The sequence below is a fragment of the Triturus cristatus genome, chromosome 3_2 (assembly GCF_964204655.1).
Source record: "Triturus cristatus chromosome 3_2, aTriCri1.1, whole genome shotgun sequence".
Lineage (NCBI taxonomy): Eukaryota > Metazoa > Chordata > Amphibia > Caudata > Salamandridae > Triturus > Triturus cristatus.
The window spans coordinates 775,062,716-775,083,858 of record NC_140584.1 but is presented as its reverse complement, the minus strand read 5'-3'; the positions used below and the strand labels follow the sequence as shown (position 1 = coordinate 775,083,858).

Here is a 21,143-nt window from a genome sequence, read left to right as displayed (position 1 = left end):
TCCTTACCCTAAGCTGTGCTGAGTACGCTTGGGATGATTTACTGGATTTTCTACGAGAGGCAAATTCAAACATTAAAAACATCGAATACAAGACAGCAGGAGAACTGTGCTCATTGGATCCGATTAATGTTTGCAGATATTTCAATCATAGATTTGAGGCTATGATGTCCTTCATCTGCAATAAAAAAAATCCACCTCTAGGAGAAGTAGTGGATTTCTTTTGGAGAAAAGAGTACCAGGCAAGAGGTGCTCCTCATATTCATATGCTGTTGTGGATCAAGGATGCCCCAAAGTTTGGAACAGATGCTGATGAAGCAGTGTTATCTTACATTGAAGAATATGCAACATGTGCTATACCAAAAAGCACAGAAGAGAAAAAGTTAAAGGAGCAAGTTTTACGTTTCCAAAGTTATCGGTGTGGAAAATACTGTCGACGGAAATACAAGAGCAAAGATAAATACTACACTAAATGTCGATTTGGATTTCCTAGACCTGTTCTTTCAAATGGAAGAGTAAACAGTTTTATGTCATCTGTGAGACATACTATCACAAGAAAATCACCTAAGAATACCTACAACCTTAAAAGAAAAGAAGAATCAAAAAATATAAATGACTACAACCCAGTCATTTTATCCATGTGGAATGCTAACATGGATATACAGTATGTAGCTGACAATTCCATTGCTGTTGCTCGATATGTAACGTCTTACATTACTAAATCAGAAAAAACTGAATTGAAAGAAATGTGGGAAGAGATTTCTCACGAGAAGACTGTCAGTAAGAAGCTGTACAGTTTCAGTTTAAAGATGTTATCGCATCGAGAAATTGGATCCTACGAATGTTCAGATAGGTTATCTTCTGCAAGTCTCTACTCGAAATCAAGAAGAATAATTTGGGCAAGTTTAGGCCTTGCAGCAATGAGAAATCGGGTACTGAAATCTGTTGGAGAAATTGAATATTTGGCCGAGAATGACCCAGAAAGTACAGATATTTTGAAATCAAACACGTTGGACACATATTATCCCAAGAGAAGTCATCATCTGGAGAACATGTGTCTCTATGAAGTGCTGCAGAACTACATTTATTCACGGAAAGCCGCAGAAGACATCAACAATGGAAAATATAAAGTCATTGGTGAGGAAGGATGTTTGGTGAAGCAAACAAAAGGAAGTTTGATAAATCACAGGAAGCTGAGTTGCGACACTACTGACAAAAAGGAATTTTACTACTTGGCTGTTTTACAGCTGTTTAAACCATGGCGTACAGAGGATGAACTACTGGGAGAATTTCAAAGCTATGAAGATTCTTTTAATGCTTGCAAAGACAGCATACAATGCAGTACATTCTCAACTTATCTGCAAATGTTAAATGAAGAAATTGAACAGGAAACTACAATTGCAGCAGAAGTAGCTAGAGACAGTTCTCAGGACAGCCAAAGTTCAGGAACACTCAGTCAAGATCCCCTAGGACAACCAATCGTTGAAAATGAAGCATCAATAGCCATGAATGAAGTGGAAACGGCTATGAATCAAGCTCAAGAAGAATTTATAGACTTACAAAATTTGGAAAGACAACTGAATGAAGAGCAGCAACAAATTTATGAAGAGATCAGAAGCAAAATTGATCACGGATTTCAACATGAAAAAAAAGAGTGCTCATGCACATCATTTCATCCAATCAGGATGTATGTAAGTGGACAAGCTGGAACTGGAAAAAGTTTCTTAATAAAAGTCATCAGAAGCTACCTACAGCAAAAAACGGATTCTACTTTGTCTTGTGTGGTTACTGCTCCAACTGGGTTAGCAGCCTATAACATAAAAGGAATCACCTTACATCGTTTGCTAATGTTACCAGTGGAGCATGAGAACAAAATACAATACAACAAGATAACTGGAGAAGCATGCTTGGAAGTTTCAAGAGTATTGAAGAAGATGCAAGTTCTCATTATTGATGAGGTGAGCATGGTATCAAACTTAATGCTTGCCTTTGTGCATTTAAGAATGCAGCAAATTCTAAGGACAGACTATGACGTGTTATTTGGTGGAAAACATGTCATAGTTTTTGGAGATCTTCTACAGCTTACTCCAGTTAAAGGACAACCAGTGTTTAATACTGTGACACATGAAGACACAAAGAAGTCATTGGGAAGCATTGGTAATGCAAATATTTGGTCCTTCTTTGAGTACAAGGAACTTACTACTAATATGAGGCAAGCAAACGATGAAGAATATGGAAGTATTCTGAAAGATATCAGGATTGGACTACTCACTGAAGCAGGCACAAAAGCATTACAGAGTTGGTTGCTACATAATTTATTTCCAAAGGAAGAAATAGTTGCAGAGAAGATATACAAGAACATTGCAGAAAAGAAAAGTGTCATCTGCTTAATGCCAACTCTACGTGAATGCTCAATATTCAATGAGGAGCTTTTGAAATTGGAAAAGGAAGATATCAGGAAATTGGAAGCAGTGGACAAAATTGAGGATGGAAGAATTACTATCACATTAACAGGCACACTGAAAAATAAATTGGATTCACTAGAGAAGAACATTTCCAAAACAGCTGGATTAGAAAAAAATCTATATGTTTGCATGAACTGTAGAGTATTTTTAAGGAGAAATTTGGATGTTGAAAAAGGTTTAGTTAATGGAGCTATGGGAAGAGTTGTGGGTTTTATTAATTATCAGAAAAAAGATGGAATTGAATGTTTAAAAATAAAATTTGATCAGATAGAAGAAGTTAAAGACATTTGTCGTTGTTCAGTTCGTTTCATGCTTGTGAAAGACTTATATGTACGTAGGAAGCAGTTTCCGTTTTCTCTAGCATATGCTGTAACTATTCACAAGTCTCAAGGATTGACTGTAGATTGTGCATTTGTGAACATTGGTTCAACTGTGTTCAAAGAAGGTATGGCATATGTTGCTTTGTAACGAGTGAAAACATTATCAGGTTTATTCATGATAGACTTTGATGACTCAAAAGTTAGTGCTGATACAAATTGTGTAAAGGAGTATAATAGATTAAGAAGAAGCTATGCTCCTCATTTAGGTCAGTATCCTGTGTTGGAGAAACGTGTAGTTTCTCGTAAAAGGAGAAATGAGAATATCTGTAATGAAGATGTAGAGAGGAGGAAAAAAAAGAGGAGTGATGTAATTGCAAGCAAAAAGAAAAAGGAAAATGAAGAACAGGTTGTAGGATGTCATTTTGAAAATAGCTCTGGTGTCAACTGCTACGCTAATGTAGTGCTGAATGTTGCATTTTATCTGGAAAGTGTGCAAGAGCAGATAATAGTAAATCAGGGAAAAAGATTCTGTTCTGAGTTGAGTCTCCTTTTTCAAAAGCTGAGTAATGATAAAACTCAAATAGAAAGTGCTACTGAAATTAGAAAACTTTTAGATGTATGTTCAGGACGAACACAGTTTTCTCAAAATGTACAGCAAGACGCACAGGAAATCTTGATGTTTTTTCTTCAGGTACTGGAAGAAGAAGGGGTTCCCATTGAAAATTTATTTGGTCTCTCTCATAAATGGGAACATAGTTGTGAAAACTGTTACAATATATGTGGCTCTAATGTTGATTCTGAAAGGTTTATTTATTTAACATTGCCAGAAAGTAAAACAGTCACTTTTGCTAAATTAGTTAAAGATGCTAATCATTGCATGGAATGCAGTGAGTGTCAATCTGATATGTTTTCAACGTTAATTTTAAAGGAATACGGACAATATGTAATTTTAATGATGCAACGCTGTAAAGCTGATGGTTCAAAATTAGATACTTTAATAAAGAAGTTTACAGGACAGCAATTATCAATTTCAGGAAAAACTTTTGTAACAGTTGCAATAATTTTCCATGAAGGACCTACTGTAACTTCTGGACATTACACAGTTTATCTTAAATGTGAAAAAGGCTGGACACTGTGTAATGATTCCCAATTGATTTTTAAGCAACGTTTGCCTTTTGATTTAGCAAATTCCTATCTAATCTTCCTGAAACCTAAATTTTAGAGAGATTTGGCAACATCTGTACAAAACAATTTTACCATTTTATTGGATTACCATTGGAATTTAAAAAAAAAATGATTTTACAAATTATCATTTAGCCTAATGGAAAGGTAACCAATTGTAATGTGGACTTTTTCAATTTTTAACGAAACTTTGGAAAACCAAAAATTTAGACAAAATCGGTAACATCTGCACAATTTAAATTTTGGAATGTTATTGGATTGCCATTGGAAATTTATTCAAAAAAGATTTTTAAAATTACTATTTGGCCATGCGGAAAGGTAAACAATTCTATTGTGGACTTATTTAATTATTAATTAATCTTTCGGAAACCAAAATGTTACAGACAATCGGTGAGATCTGTACAATTTAAACTTTAGATTTTTATTGGATTACCATTGGAAATTTAATCAAAAAAGAATTTTAAAATTACTATTTGGCCTAAAGGAAATGGAACCAGATGTATTGTGGAGTTATTTGAGATATATTTTTGTGATTATACTTCTGAAACAAAAATGTCAGACGGTATTTTAAAGAAATAAGTATTGATATTAGATGATATTTTTTAAGAATATTATGCATTTCTATAAAGTTATGTTTATGCAAAAAGAGATTGTGGGCTTTTTTAAAACAATCTTTGAGATTGTTAATTTTTTTTTTGCCCGCTGTTAAATGATGAATGCAATTGGTTTCACAATTTATAGTGAAATGCAATATATTCTGAAAACAGCAAAAAAAAGGCAACATTTTTTTTTGAAAAAAATGTAAATATGTGTACTGTATTATAAAATGTTTTATTAAATATTAATACTTTTTTCTTTTTTTTCAGATTGAGATAGAAAATTTTCGAAAACTAGAACCATTTTTAAAGCAATTAAAATTAAATTTAAATTAATAAATATTTTTTTGAGTGGGTATGGTAAGTCAAAAATTTCATGGTCCCTTTTTTCCACTTCTCCACAATCACATTTTCAGTTTTTCATTGTAGTCTCTCAAGGACCTTGTAATGTGATAATTGATTTTTAGTGTTTTTAAAAAAAAAATAAAAAAAAATTACGCGTACCGTACGCGTACGGTAAAAAAAAAATCAAAAAAAAGTTTTAAAAACATATATAAAAAATAGTTGAAAGGTAAGGTTGGCTCTTACAAGAGCCGTTGTGTTCATGCAGGGACAGAGGAAAGAAAGAATGGGAATATTAGTCGGTACGACAAATGTGCTGATCTATTTTATTGTTCACTAGGGAAACACTGGTCTCCCTATGACAAATTAGATCATGACAAGTGGCGCACCGTATTTCAACCCTCACAAACCGATGGTTTGTTTCCAGAGGAGTAGAAAAAGGAGATGTTCCCACCACAGATGAAGGGCTCACCTGACCTGCCGAAGATGGACTCGGCCCTGCAGATGATGGACCAAGCTGAGCTGCTGTGGATGTGCTTGGTTGACTTACTGAAGGGTTACCTTCAGTATGTCGAGCATGTGTCCTTCTGTGTACATCTTTAAGGTGTCTCAACATGGTGTGATTCCCGAAGGAATACTTCTTGTTGGGATTCCCTCTTGAAAGTACACGGCCACACAGCTTACAAGTCACTAAGGGTGCATTTACCTTTTTCTTGTCCTCTGGAAAAGTAAAATACTCCCATATGAAAGGTCTTTTGTTTCCTCCTTCTCTAGCCTCACTCTCAGAAGAGCTCTGCTGTTCTGCCATCGTATCACAAAGACAACCCAGCTCCTTCTCCTAAGGGATCACAAGCAGAAATGAGGGGAATGGGTGTGGTGTAGGAGAGTTCTAGAACTGAAAGTAGTTTCAACCAATCAAAAGTTGTGTTTCATGATCACATGACCCACCGTGCGCGTACGTTACGCTTACGGTGCGCTTACGGTGCGCTTACGGCAAAAGTACGCATGCACGTAAAAAAGACACGCGCTCGCTCGCATGCGCATAACAGTCACTCCCCAACACTTCCGCGTAACGTGCGCGTGTAGCGTACACGCCTACGCGCCCCACGCGCAGTACGCGCGGCTACGCAAATTGCGTAACTATACGCAAACAGAGTAGATAAATTACGGACATTGCGTAAACCGTACGCTTACCGTACGCTTACCGTACGCGCACTAAAAAAAAAAATATATATATATATTTTCAAAGTTATACTAATATATCTTACCTGTTTGGTAAAAAAAAAAGAGAAAACTTGAAATATTGCAGATTTTTTAGAAAAAAAACATAGTGTTTTAAGAGAATAAAAAGTTTTAAAAAAACTTGTTTTTTTTTAAAAAAAAACACACATTTAATATAAGAATTTATAATAAAAAAATCATAAAAAATCAATAAAAAAAAATATGGGAATCACATATGTTATAGCTAAGAATTAGCATTTAAAAAACCATACAAATTCACTGAAAAAAACATGGGTTTCACACACGTTATAGTTAGAAATTAGCATTTAAAAAACCTTGCAAATTCACTGAAAAAACCATAGGTTTCACACATGTTATAGTTAGGAATTAGCATTTAAAAAACCTTGCAAATTCAGTGAAAAAAACATAGGTTTCACACACGTTATAGTTAGGAATTAGCATTTAAAAAACCTTGCAAATTCAGTGAAAAAACCATAGGTTTCACACACGTTATAGTTAGCTGGACATTTCACTCGTAAAAAACCAATGAAATTTCCCCGTTATAGTTAGTTAAGCTAACTATAACTCGCGCGCCCACAATGCACTGCTGATGATGTCACATATTACATCACTCATGACATGGTCAGTGACATCACTCATGACATCACTGATGACATCTCAAATGACATCACTGATGACATCACTGATGACATCATCCATGTGATAGAGTGGCAGACCTCCTCTCACCCTAATATAACCTTTGATACACACATTCAAAAATAGAGACTGAAATTTTCAAAAAAATGGACATACCAATACCAATTACAACAACCTCTTCAATAATTCTAAGATCCACATAAACATCCACTTATTCACCAACAGTCCTGTACAGTCACTCATTCGTGTACTCACACATCATATGTACTCATACACCTATACATCCTGTAACACAATGCCTCTCATCCATAGAGTTACTCACACACATAGTTACTCATGCTAATAAAGAATCAAACATACATTTATTTGCATATACAGTTATACACACACCACCACACTTACTTCTACGGAAACTTACACATACTTAGTCTTTTAAACAATCACTTATAGAAACACATACTTATTCATACAGGAACTCTTTCAATCTCTCACTCTCACATACACTCACTTATATACACCAATAGTCACATATACTAGTTTAAAACATATGTAGTTACTCATAAAGACACTATTGAGACAGCCATTCACTCACTAACACACCCATACACACACTCTTCCACCCATACAGTCCTGCACATATGCTGTCTTCAACACATACAAACAGTGAGTCACTCATTCATGCACTTATGCACTACGTAATACCCCCCACTGAACCATACAGACACTCAGACACTCATACTGATACTCAAAAAACCAACTAATAAACTATATAGACACTCATGTTGCTGCTCACCAACCCATGCAGCCACTTATACACAAAGTGAGAGACTGATACAGGTATTTACACATTTAAACATTACTCACTTAGCCATGTATTCAATAAGATACACTTAATCAGTCAGTAATACAATCAATTTTTCAAAAACAAATCATCCATTTAGACACTTATATACTCATTTATTCTTCCATCGACCTTGAGATATATAAAACATATTTAATTTTCAGAAAAACACACATTCACTGGATGATGTCATCAGTGATGTCATCAGTGATGTCATTTGAGATGTCATCAGTGATGTCATGAGTGATGTCACTGACCATGTCATGAGTGATGTAATATGTGACGTCATCAGCAGTGCATTGCGGGCGCGCGAGTTATAGTTAGCTTAACTAACTATAACGGGGAAATTTCATTGGTTTTTTACGAGTGAAATGTCCAGCTAACTATAACGTGTGTGAAACCTATGGTTTTTTCACTGAATTTGCAAGGTTTTTTAAATGCTAATTCCTAACTATAACGTGTGTGAAACCTATGGTTTTTTCACTGAATATATATATATATATATATATATATATATATTGCTTATGTCTGAAAGTGGATGTAATGCTCCGTGGTGCCCTAGGTGTTGGTTAGCGCAGTTACTGCTGTGGCCGATGCGGAGGGTGCGCTGACTGTGGGCTCCGTTTATATTATTGCTGTAATAAGCATACAGCAGAAAACCAGCATGGATTTCGTGTGGAATTCATCTTGCAACGCTTCTATTTTAGCCTAACTTGATCCCCGTGTGGACAAATAAAGAAATTAGGGCCACATGTATTAACATTTGTAATAGCGATTGCCTAATTGCGTTTTTCAGCGAATCGCAGTTGGGAATTCTTATTAAAAATATATGAAACTCCAAGAGTTTCATATAGTGTAGGGGGTCGCAAATTGTCTCCCTCATTAAAATTAATGAGGTAGGTCGCAATTTGCGATCCCCTAGGAATCCCTTAAATCACAGAGATGGTAGCCTGCTGGGGTAAGCAGACCACCATGTCTGTGATTGATTTTACATAAAGCAGTCTTAAATGCAGTCCGTTTTCCTTAAAGGAAAACAGGTCGTTTTTAGAGAAAAAAAATGAATAGTTCACTTTTCATTTTTTGAGAGCAGTCAAGTTTTTGCATACATTCACAGAGGGGAAGTGGTCCCTTAGGCACCCCTTTCCATTTGCAAATGGGCTACCACCAACTTGAAGTTGCTGATAAAATGCAAATGTTTAGCGACCTCATTCATAGTGACAAAACATTCATACATACCACTGAGATTCAGTATTAGGAAGGGACACCCTAAACACCCCCCCTTCCAAATAACAGGTTACCAAAATGGGGTTTGACATATGTGAAATGCATTTTTTGCGTTCACAAACAGGCCAATTCTGAGAATTGTCCCATTTGCGAATGCAAAAATGCTTGATACATGTGGCCCTTTGTTAGGTCGAGCATTCGAGACCTTTTGTATATACTTTAGTATATATACTTTAGTATATACTTTAGTATATACTTCTATGTATATGTACTTTGTGGGCTCTGGAGATCAGCCCTAGGACTTGTCTGCTTCCGCTTAGAGAATTTTTTTCTGTTCAATTGCCTCTATTTAACTGTCTTGATAGAAAATGACCAGCAGAGGTCAGTGAAATACCAGAATTGCTTTAGCATTCTCTAGATTCCAGTCCATAGAAATTGTCTTCCACGAGCAACCGTAGACAATTATATTTTTTTCAAATCTTGTATTTTCAGTGATATGACCACCAAAGGCCTTGCTTTTATCTTAAAAACAGAGCTTTGATCTATACCATTTCCCGCTGAAAGGCAATATTTCTCTCCATGTGTTCCCATACCAGGCGTGTCACGGAATTTGGTGCTTACTTTCCCTCCATGTTAAAGAACAGTCGATGTTTCAGCACCCAGGCTAATGTGCTGCATAGCTAAATACATAGAATGTCCCAAAGGCGAGACTCAATGGATTGCAAATGCTTGTTTTTAAGCCTTCTATATGCTTCATAAACTCAAGAGGCTGCTAAAAGATCTATCAGGACTAAGACAAGCTAGTTTGTTTTCATGATAAGACAAGAAGGCTAATTTCAGTGTTTTGTTGAAGTTAAGAAAACAAACAAACATGTACGCTGTCTGCCTGTAATGTACCGTACAGGGGACCTTATGTACCTCGTATGATAAATGCCACAAAATACAGCACCCGTTAGCAAAGGGCTACCAGTTATCCTCTTGAGATTGTACCATACCTCTCAGCTTATGTGCTTTTGGCAGGTGCCACACACCTAAGGGGGTTTCACACATGCCCACTACCAGCCTCCCTTCTTAACTCGGCCCCCGCCTAGGCCCCCTGGCTGCTATTTTCGTCAGGCTGCCGCTGCATTTCTGAGGATCTAACATTGACCTAAGTGCACTAGGCAGACTTCATATTGACAGATTTACAGCCAGTGCAGAAAATCTTACCTCACTACAATTGATGTTTATACATTTCTGCAAATACGCAAAAAGACTAGGTAACCCAGCAATGCCCGTAAAAATTATTTAGCAAAGCTCAGTGTGCGTTAAACATAGGGCTTCAAATAAGCTCACAGAGGTAAAATAATGCTGTTTTTCGGGCAAAAGAAATAGGCGTTCTCCCACTAAAATGATTGTTGCAATGCGTGAGATCATATCCTAAGATTTCACCCCAAGCTAATGCAAAAGGTTGTGAGGTAGGTATTGCAGCTCATTAGCCAGTAGGAAGCACCAAAAGCCGCCCCTGGCTGCAAAGTGAAGACAGGGCAGGGTGCCCAGGTACTCTGCTCTTGTGCATGGAATAAACATGGAAATTCAGAATGTGGCAAATTCTGTCAGACTTAACCATGCTCAGGAAAGTGTCTTTAACTTATCATTGTGAATACATAGGTTCTTTCAATACAAATACATTGAACTCACCCCTGATCATCTTCTGGAGAAGTGTGGTTTTCGGAATCATTTAGCCACAGCAAAGCAACTCCAATAGCCAAGTCATAGTGAGCCTGAAAAACACAAAAAGACCATATATGGCCTTACTTATAGTTCAAAGAGAGGCCAACCAGTTATGTCCTTGAATCTTTAGACTATTTTCTATAGAAATAAGGTGGTAAGCAAAATCGATATTCATTTACTACCATGCCTTTCAGCTTTGGTATGCCATTAATGTTTGCTGTGTGATTAAATATGACAGTTCGAGTTTATTCCTGTAACACTTAGAGTGAAAGGAAATTGAGACTCGAATGAGTGTGGTGTATTCTGAGAAATTCAGAAATGACTTCAATGCTGAACACTTCCAAAATGCTGTTTTATGCAAGAGAGCTACACATACTTGTCTTTTGTCATATTCACAATATTCACAGAAAGAAATGCTACTTATTTGTAAACCTAGTCATGCATTATAGGGATGTTATTGAAGAATATTTCCACCTACATGCAGTGATGGAACACTTCAATTCGAAATGATAGAATGTGCCCTTATCTTAAGTGAGACTTGGCATTTTCAGCTTCCATAGCATATGCAGGCTAGTCCTCAATTCTTACATTAAATCATAAGCCAGTATTGCAACATCATCTCTCAAACCGGTTGCTCAGAGAAACCCTAAAATCATCGGAATCATAGGTAAATGAGAGGAAAAAGAAGCCTGATTGGCCGAATACAAAGAGATGCTGAAAACCTTTGATGTTCATTGAATCCATTTAGAGCCATATGTACGAAGCATTTTTACGGTCACAAACAGGACGAATCGCAGAATCTGCTTGTTTGCGGCCAGAAAAATGCTTTTGGGAATGTACTAAGTCTAAATTGCGATTAGGTAACTTGTTACCAAATCACAAGCTGGGTTTTGTGATTCGGTATTTGAAAGAGGCATGTCTAGGGTGTCCCTTCCTAATTCCAAATCGCATTGGCTTGTACAAATGTTTTGTGATCAAAATGCAGTCGCAAAACATTCACATTTTACCATCAACTCAAAGTTTCCCTTTGTGGATGTTGGAAAAACTTTTACGAGCAGGCAGTGATAGCCAGGACCACTGCCTGCTCTTAAAAAAATGAAACAAAGCGTTTCATTTTTCATTGTTGAAATACATCCCATTTTCCTTTAAGGAAAATGTGTTGGATTTCAACAAAAAAAGACATTTATTAAAACGCAATAACAGACAAGGTGTACTGCTGACCTCATCAGGCCACCATCCTTGTGATGGCTGCGATTCCTATTGGGTCGCAAACGGCGACCTACCTTATTAATATTCAATAGGTAGATTGATTTGATACCCACTAAGAATGGCAATTCTGAAACAAAATGTTTCATACATAAGGAATAGCAATTTACAAATAGTGATTCGGATGGAATCGCTATTTGGAAATCCCTATTCCTAGTTTATATACATCAGGCCCAAAATGCGGAGGATGTGATGCTCAAGTCAGCCGGCAACCAGGAAAGCCTACCAAAAATGGGCATATCTGAAACCTAAAGACCCGCAGGAATTCAGGATGGTGTGGATCCCAGCATGTTTTCTGACCCAAAATACCCTGAAAACATTAAAATATATCTAACACAGCCACTTTCCTCTCTTTCCATGAAGAATGACTGCAAAACTTTGGCCCGAGATCGAATGCCACCCAAGGAACTCTACCAACCCTGGGCATTTCTGAAACCTAGTAACCCATAGGAATCCAGTTGATGTTGCGTACGTGGATCCCCACACATTTTCTTACAGAGAACGCTCTGCGAACGTCAAACTAAGATTAAAAAACTCAATTTTTACCATATTTATGTGGCAGAAAAGTCGATCACTTTCAGCAATTGGGTGATTGAAATACTGCCCCTCGTGTGTCAATGGACCTAATGCCAGTCATAGCAACAAAATAAAACTGTAACCATGTGAAGACCATATCATAGTCTTCCCACTATCCCAAGTTTTTATCAGTTCATGTTGCAGGCAATAAGGCTACAAACACAGGTGTGGTACGGTACTTATAGGGAGAAGTGTGGTAATGCTTGGTGCTTGTACTTCTGTCAATCTTTGCAGACACTGAAACGTCCTCCTCACCTTTTCGAAGGAAGTCCATGATTTTATACAAAGTATGATGTTTGCAGGGCATTGTAAATAAGGAATCATAGTGGGATTCATGCAAGCCACACCAGTCAGTACTTGCCCATGTGTATAGTTTTCAGAAATGTTGGGGATTGGTAGGTTTCCCTGGGTAACAGCCATCTCCAGGCCCAATTACCGCTGCAAACTACACTCCCAGACTGAGTGAATTTCAAAGCAAAGATCTTGCTGTTTTCGCATTGCATTTTGGGGCCTTTTCTGGTGCAGGCTATAGGCCCATAAAAACAAGTGGAGTGCCTTTTTTTGGGAGAAGAATAGGAATACTGAATTATTGGACGTTTTTCAATCCCTGCAGGTAATGGAACTCTTCTTCACAAACAGGTGAGGAAAAGTTGTGATTTTTTTAGAAAGCTTGATTGTTGCAGGGCATTCAAGGATAGGAGAACTGGTGGGATTTATGAAAGCCCCTCCGCCTTGGACTTACCCATGTCTCATTTTCGGAAATGTCTGGGACTAGTATGTTACCTTGGGTCAAATACCAAAGCTACCCACATTCCCAGAAAGACTGAAATTCAAAGGAAAATCTTGATGTGTCCACATTGCATTTTAGGACCTTCCTTGTCATGCGTGATAGGCCCATTCACACAAGTGTGGTACCATTTTTATTGAGAGAAGTGTGGGAACACTTTTTCTTACCAACCAATTTTCTCTCCATTTGTGGCTTTTAAAATGTAAGCCAATTTGCAAGGAAGAACACATTTTGCAAAATGATCTTTGGTTCACGATATTTTAACTATCCCCAAATTCAGATTTGTCCAAATAACAACTGTTCCTAACCTCAAAATCTTGGGCACATTTCAAAATACACTCTTTTCCTTTATTTCTGTTTTTCATTTAAAACATTTTACCATATGAATTAGTGCATGGCTAAATTGCAGGTCAGCTGATGGCTCAGGGTATTCAATGTTTTTGGGGAACAAACAAACACCATATATTCCTGCGATCAGAAGAGTCTGACAGACATAACAGTATATTCTCAGTCATTGTATACTGAGTAAAACAGTATATTGAGTCAAAGGAGGAGGAGGGGTGAGATGTGCGCCCGTGGAGCTCCAGCCCGCGGCTGCCTTTCTCAGCATATTTTCTTGGCACCGGGGCCGGATATTATTGCTAATAATGCCGTGACACTCACCAGACGGATCCATGAGCCGCCTGATCGATTTTCTGAGCATCTTTGAGTCCTGTAGAGATCGTCCCAGCAATGAAGACTGGAGGCTTCCTCTGCGGCCACCATCTTGTCGCACGGACCTGGGACGATGAGTGAACTGGCGTCCCCTTTGGGCCATCCTACACGTGTCTGGAGTCCTCCTCGCATTGTTAATGGCGGGGGGCTACTGTGGCGACCGATTAGCACCCCGTGGCCAGCAGCTGGGTGAGTTGTTTTTCACAGTGCCCGTTCAGGACGAGTGTTGTGGCCGCCATATTGGGATTGACACCGAGACAGCTGAAAGCTCTACCGCAAGCCCGGTGCGGCCTGACGTTCCCCCGCGGCGGCACTGCATGCTACTGGGGTATGGGGAACTCTCCTTGTGAGCCGCTGAGAGAGAACTATGAATCAGTGATTTATGAAAAAAAAGACACCGGCCCCCAAAGCTATAATGCTGCCAGTGTTACGCGGGCCTGAGATCCCGGTGCCGCTACGACCACGGCAACGAGGAGCACTGGGGCGGAAAGGAGCTGTTAAAGCTGGGTGCCTGACTTTAAAATGGCACCCGGTGAAAACGCTCCATGAATTACAAGGCAGCAGCACCCGCCTGAAAGTCTCCGGAGCATTGTCCTCCACTGAAAGTCCCTACATCAGACTTGTGGGCTCACTCGCAGTATCTGCCCCTGGCCCTTTCTGTCAAATATCAGAGGTAGCATATACAGGACCCAGCAAATGCAACTAGAGAGGCTAGATCAATTTGAATAGACAGTGAGTGACAAGCCAAAGCAATTACGGCATACAAACAAAGAAGCTTCTATAAGTGCACCAATGATCACTCACAGCACCACACAGTCCCTAATAAAAGGTCAGTGAGGAACTACAACGGAGGCCGGGACAGCCGTGGTAGCTTCCCCAGAAAACACATCCGGCTATCAATGAAGACCCACCACAACCAACAAGCATAATATACAATCTGAGTCTCCTTCACAAACCAACAAACACCATGGTTGAAAGATTTTGGGACTTCCCTACAGCCCAGAGGGATAGCGAATAACAGCGGACACTAACTAGACCCACAAAGGACCTCCAAGGTGTCACCCTCAGCCTTATGCTTCGGAGAGTCAACGACCAGCCCTAGGGCAACAGCACGAAATCTCTCTACCACTCGCACTTTCCCCTCTAAGGACGGCTCTGGAAACTCTAGCCCACCCTTCCTTATAGGGGGCCTGACCCCCGTCCCACCTAGTCACTATGCCATCTGCCACGTCAGCCTACTCCAACCCCGCCTCTGGGAACCACTTAAAACCGCAGGGCCTGAACTCCTTCTCGATCAGTTTCCCCCCAACCTCTCACCCAAAGCGAAAAAAAACTTTAAACAAAAACTGATCAGACAACATCCTGAATCACTATTCACGGACATCTACCACTGCGCCTCCAAAGGACAAGTAAAACTGGATCTCATCTTCAACACTGAAAGACCCGAAACATGGAACTCCATCCTCAGATCGCAACTCAATAGCTCCAAAATGACTAACACTCCCCATAGCTGCAAACTGACTTTCTCAGCCACTAACCACACTAGGCGAAATGAAAATACCACTGCGACGATCTACTCCAATGGCACAGTCCTGATACAAGCCAAGAATGACAATCTAGAAACCTTTGACACTCTCTTCCCATCCCTCCGGACTTCCCCCTCCTACGCACTCCTCCCCTGCCCACCCATCCTCCTCTTCCTGAAGAAGCCGCCAACAGAACTCACCCATCATTCCAGGGCACCCTAGTAATAACACCTGCCTCCCGCCACGAGACACCACCCCCAACACTAGCAGAGAGAACAAGGCCCCTCTACCCCCTTCCGGCAACCACACTCACCCGACCTCCGCCCTCCATCCCTCCCAACCCACTTCGAATGACCTCTACAAACAGTAGGTGATTCCCAACCCCCTCCCCAGCCCCTCATGCAATTTAACACTGACGCCCCAACATGGCCCCCGCCTCCCCACACGCATGACCCCGCCTAGTTCCCACACGGACAGCTCACTCACAAAAGGGCAACTTAACAACGTTAGGCTCTCCCCCCCAGGTTTATCTCTCCCGCCCAGAACACCCACACCGACATAGAGACTGGGCAGCGGCTCACCATGTTTGAAAACCAGATTACAACCATAATCCAGGGCCTTAGTGAAATCCTTACCAACCTCGCCGCACCCCTAAAGCCACATCATTTCCCTTCCTTCCCCTATCTCTCTCAACAGAGGCTTTCCAAGACTCCCCACCCCAAAGGGATCTCTACCCCCTCTCTAATCAGACACAGAGATCAAAAAGAACTAGAGATGAAACGTCTATGAGTGAAGTGGCAGCTCTCGCTTCCTCGTACAACAATCCTATTAATGCCACCGTCCAATCCAAAATACAGGTGATAATTGGACTGGGAAGAGAACAGGCCCCTCCGAAATTCTCTAGACCCCCGGCCACACGCACTATCATCTCCACGGCCCCACGAACGAAAAAACCCACAACAGAGACGTCCCCCACAAACTGCATGCTCATAAACTGCAGATCCGCCACAAGGCATGCCACAGAGCTAGCGGAATCCATCCTCACCCACGACATAGACATAGCATTCATCACCGAGACATGGCTTCCTCATCCCCACTCATGGATACTCTTGCCCCCCCTGGCTTTGTGATAACCAACAAAGATAGAAAAGATCAAAGAGGTGGAGGCATAGCAATCATCCACAAAAACAATATTTCTGCGACGGAAACAGACTCCTTCAAGTACAACACCTTCGAGTGCCTAACCGCCAACATCAACACTAGCAACAACAAAACACTTATCTGCCATCCTATTTACCACCCCCCAGGCAACACCACCACATTCACTGAATACCTGTCTGACCTGATTGCCCCACTGCCCTCTCCGAGACATGAACAACCTTATTCTGGGCGACCTCAATCTACACTGGAATGAAGAAAACAACCTGCTAATCCAGAACCTGAAGGAGCTGCTTCACAGCATCAACCTTACCCAACACTGCTTAGAGGAAACCCACAACAAAGGAGCAATCATAGACACCATTATCGCCCAGTACGACACTGTCATGATAGACCGCACCCTGCCTGTGGACTGGTTCGACCACCACTTAATCCTTTTCTACCTCACTCAGCCAATCAAACTCAAACCCCCCACCCAAGAACTTCCGAAATGGACCAGAAATTTCACTCAGATTAACAACCTAGAGGGAAGGGTTAACTCTCTCCTCACTGCCTCCACGGATGATCTATCCACAACAGAACTCACCTCCCACTACAACACAAACACGACATCCATTCTAGATCAAGTAGCCCCCTTGAAACTAAAAAAACAGGAACATCCCATCCAGATCTTGGTTCAACACAGACATTAACAACGAAAGAAGACAACTAAGAGCTACAGAAAGACTATCTCCCCCTCCTATCAAAAATCCTTGAATAATGCGTCCTCCAACAACTGACTCAGCACATGGATAGCATCAACCTTCTTGACCCTCACCAATCAGGTTTCAGAAAAGGCAATAGCACCGAGACCGCGATCCTTAACATCACAGACGACATCCACAAATCCCTCGATACCAACCAATGTTGCCTCCTCATTCTCCTAGAACTATCGGCAGCCTTTGACACGGTTGATCACCAACTTCTCATCAAGGCTATACAAGAAAGGGTAGGAGCTGATGAGGTGGTCCTATGCTGGTTCTTCTTACACAGCCGCTCACAAAGGATACAAATAAAAATCTTTACCTCCGACCTACACCCCGTCAACAGGGGCGTCCCCCAAGGTTCAGTACTCTTACCTCAACTGTTCAACATATACATGGAACCGCTCACCACCCTACTCACAAATGCTAACATCCCTTTGCACCTCTATGCAGATGACACCCAGATCTATCTAGAAACCTCCTCCATTGATGACATTCACAGACTAAATGTCACTCTAAAAGAAATCCAACATTGGCTGTCGCTTAACCACTTAAAACTCAAACAAGACAAAACCGAAATACTCCTCATCTCCAACAAAGAAGAGAAACCTCACATTTCAGAATGGCTAAAAACTTTGGATGCTCTTAACAGCAATCACATTCTGACCCACTCCGTTAAATCATTAGGAATCACCCTAGACTCAAAACTCGACATGGCCAAACACATCAAGAACTCCGCAAAGACTGCCTTCCTCAACCTGAAGCTACTTAAACAATATAAAACGATTCATCCCAACCAACGACCTCAAACAAGCCACCCAATCACTGGTGCTATCCAGACTCGACTACGGGAATGCCACCCTCACTGGTACAACAAAATCTCACCTAGCTCCCCTCAAAACTACTCTCAACACAGCAGCTAGAATGGTCACTGGAATCAGGAAATACGACCACATCTTACCAGCACTCAGAGAACTAAAATGGCACCCAATCGAACTGCGTGCCAGTTTTAGAACTGCCTGCCTCACACACAAAGCCCTACACACAGGAAAACCTGAGTATTTGGCTGCTAAACTCAAAAGGGCTGGTCAGACAAGGAACCTCAGGAGCTCCAGCACCCTACTACTCATCCCTATGAATACACGCAAACAAAAAACTGCCGCACAGTCCTTCACCGGAAACGTACCCAAAATCTGGAACGCCATCCCAGTCGGTGTCAGGACAATCTCATCCTTCACAAAATTCAAAAAACACCTTAAAGTCCTTTTCCTCAACCGCTCCCTTACGAATGGATAGCCGCCATCTAAATGCAAATCCCTGCTCGTCGTCTCTCCCAGACACTGTAGCTCTAAGACTTACCTCCTTCCTGCTATTTGACCCCTAACTGCTCCTCCCCCCAAGTAGTTCAACCCCAAGACAACGTGCACTCTATGAGGTTATCCCAGGACTCACGGACTACCTCAATGCTGCTCAGCACACTTGGACTTCCGAACCTATATGTAGAATACTGCTTTATTTACTTTCGAGCGGAGACGGGCGCTGACACCAACACCTACCTGAATCTTGGCAGCATTCACTGGGAAGCACAAGCTGTCGGTCTCCCCTGCCGCCGACGGAGTTCACGGCCGCAGTCGGGGGAGACTACAGCTCCCAGCAGGCTTAGCGCCACCACCACCTGACTTCCGCCTACCTTCGCGCCCGGAGGCGCACAAAAAGGAGAGGCTCCCTCGGTGGAGCGGGGGCACTTTCGAGCGGAGACGGGCGCTGACACCAACACCTACCTGAATCTTGGCAGCATTCACTGGGAAGCACACGCTGTCGGTCTCCCCTGCCGCCGACGGAGTTCACGGCCGCAGTCGGGGGAGACTACAGCTCCCAGCAGGCTTAGCGCCACCACCACCTGACTTCCGCCTACCTTTGCGCCCGGAGGCGCACAAAAAGGAGAGGCTCCCTCGGTGGAGCGGGGGCACTTTCGAGCGGAGACGGGCGCTGACACCAACACCTACCTGAATCTTGGCAGCATTCACTGGGAAGCACACGCTGTCGGTCTCCCCTGCCGCCGACGGAGTTCACGGCCGCAGTCGGGGGAGACTACAGCTCCCAGCAGGCTTAGCGCCACCACCACCTGACTTCCGCCTACCTTCGCGCCCGGAGGCGCACAAAAAGGAGAGGCTCCCTCGGTGGAGCGGGGGCACTTTCGAGCGGAGACGGGCGCTGACACCAACACCTACCTGAATCTTGGCAGCATTCACTGGGAAGCACACGCTGTCGGTCTCCCCTGCCGCCGACGGAGTTCACGGCCGCAGTCGGGGGAGACTACAGCTCCCAGCAGGCTTAGCGCCACCACCACCTGACTTCCGCCTACCTTCGCGCCCGGAGGCGCACAAAAAGGAGAGGCTCCCTCCGCGTCGCGGGACGCGCGCGGGCGGCGCCGGGAGAACCCCGGGACAAGGGCGGGACCGTCTGTGGCCGTCCGGGGCTGGCCGAGGCTGGGCTGAGTTAAACTCTGTCTCATTGCCCCTTTGAGATGTTTATGGCAATTTACACCTAGGCTTATTGTGTCTGCATTTACCAGGTTGTATTTGGAATGCAGGCTGTATTAATCTTTTAACTTTCATTGAGGATTCATGATTGATTTTGCATAAGGCGTTTTAGTTGTATATTTCATATTGATTTGTGTCGTATTTTCTGTGAGCCAACCATGTCTACAGTTAACAAAGATAATGGACGTGCCAACATAGCCACCCTTGACAACTACCTTGTGAAAGTAGTCGACAAAATTAACAAAGAGCGCCGACTTTCTTTGGGTCGGGGGTGTTCATCGGCTCCCCCTCTTATCTCCCCCAATTCGCCCACTTCATTCCCCTCCTTATTAGGGGTTGGTAGCGATAATAATGAAGGCCTTACTCCCCCTATAACGGTAAATAATGCAGTACCAGACCCTATCCTGACCGTGACAGATTTGCCTTTAGCACCAATAGCTCCACGCTCTCCGGCCCCGAGAACGCAGAGAGTATTAAGATCAGGGAAGGGAGGTGCGAGGTCAACCATCGCAAAACGGGTTGGGAAACATCAAAATAAAATTAGTTCGGACCCCCCCACTAAAAGTGTTATCAGCGACACATGTTTAGAAACCAATAATACCCAAATTAAACTTGACCCTAAGCAGTTGGAATTTCTGATTAGTATTATTGATAAGAAGCTTGATAACTTTATCACGCCTCTTATGGATAGACTTGATACCCTTTCTGAGGAAATCAAGAGGCTGGGTGGTCTTTTAAAAACACATACAGGAACAAAGGATTCCATTGAGGATCCGTTAAAGGCCAAGGTTTTTGAGCCAAATACTTCTAAATTCCCCAACGGGGGATTATGTCCTAATACCGTAGACGTATCTAATTTTACGATGGGCCAAAGTTCTTCATTAAAATCTATGATAGTGGACAAACCAGGGATTATCATTCCTAAACCTAATAGTAATGGCTACTCTACACCAAACTTACCTCCGGAATGTGCGCCATATGTGCTGGTGCTTACCAATGTCCCTCCACCTTTGGACACCGGGTCTCGTAATAATCCAGAATCTCACGAATCCCTTAAAAATAAAACAGTGGCCTGGCTCAATAGAGAGTGTGGTTATCCAGTAGCACAGTCTGACCATATCATATCTACGACTAGAGTTAATTGGATAGGGAATTCTCCCAAAAGTATTAATGGGGACTGTGTGATCATCAATTTTGACAATCCAATATTAGCTACAACAACTTTGCTTAGAGCCACATCGCGACCCTTGAACGACCAGAGAATTTTACCCA

General features: G+C 41.8%; 1 protein-coding gene across 1 annotated transcript in view; it reads right to left on the bottom strand.

The window, feature by feature from the left end:
- C3_2H2orf80 (chromosome 3_2 C2orf80 homolog) overlaps positions 1-21,143 on the bottom strand; it is a 330,996-nt gene that overhangs the window by 238,554 nt on the left and 71,299 nt on the right. The window contains exon 4 of the mRNA XM_085648844.1: positions 10,526-10,608. Coding sequence (XP_085504970.1) covers positions 10,526-10,608 — 83 coding nt within the window. The remainder of the gene's footprint in view (positions 1-10,525; positions 10,609-21,143) is intronic.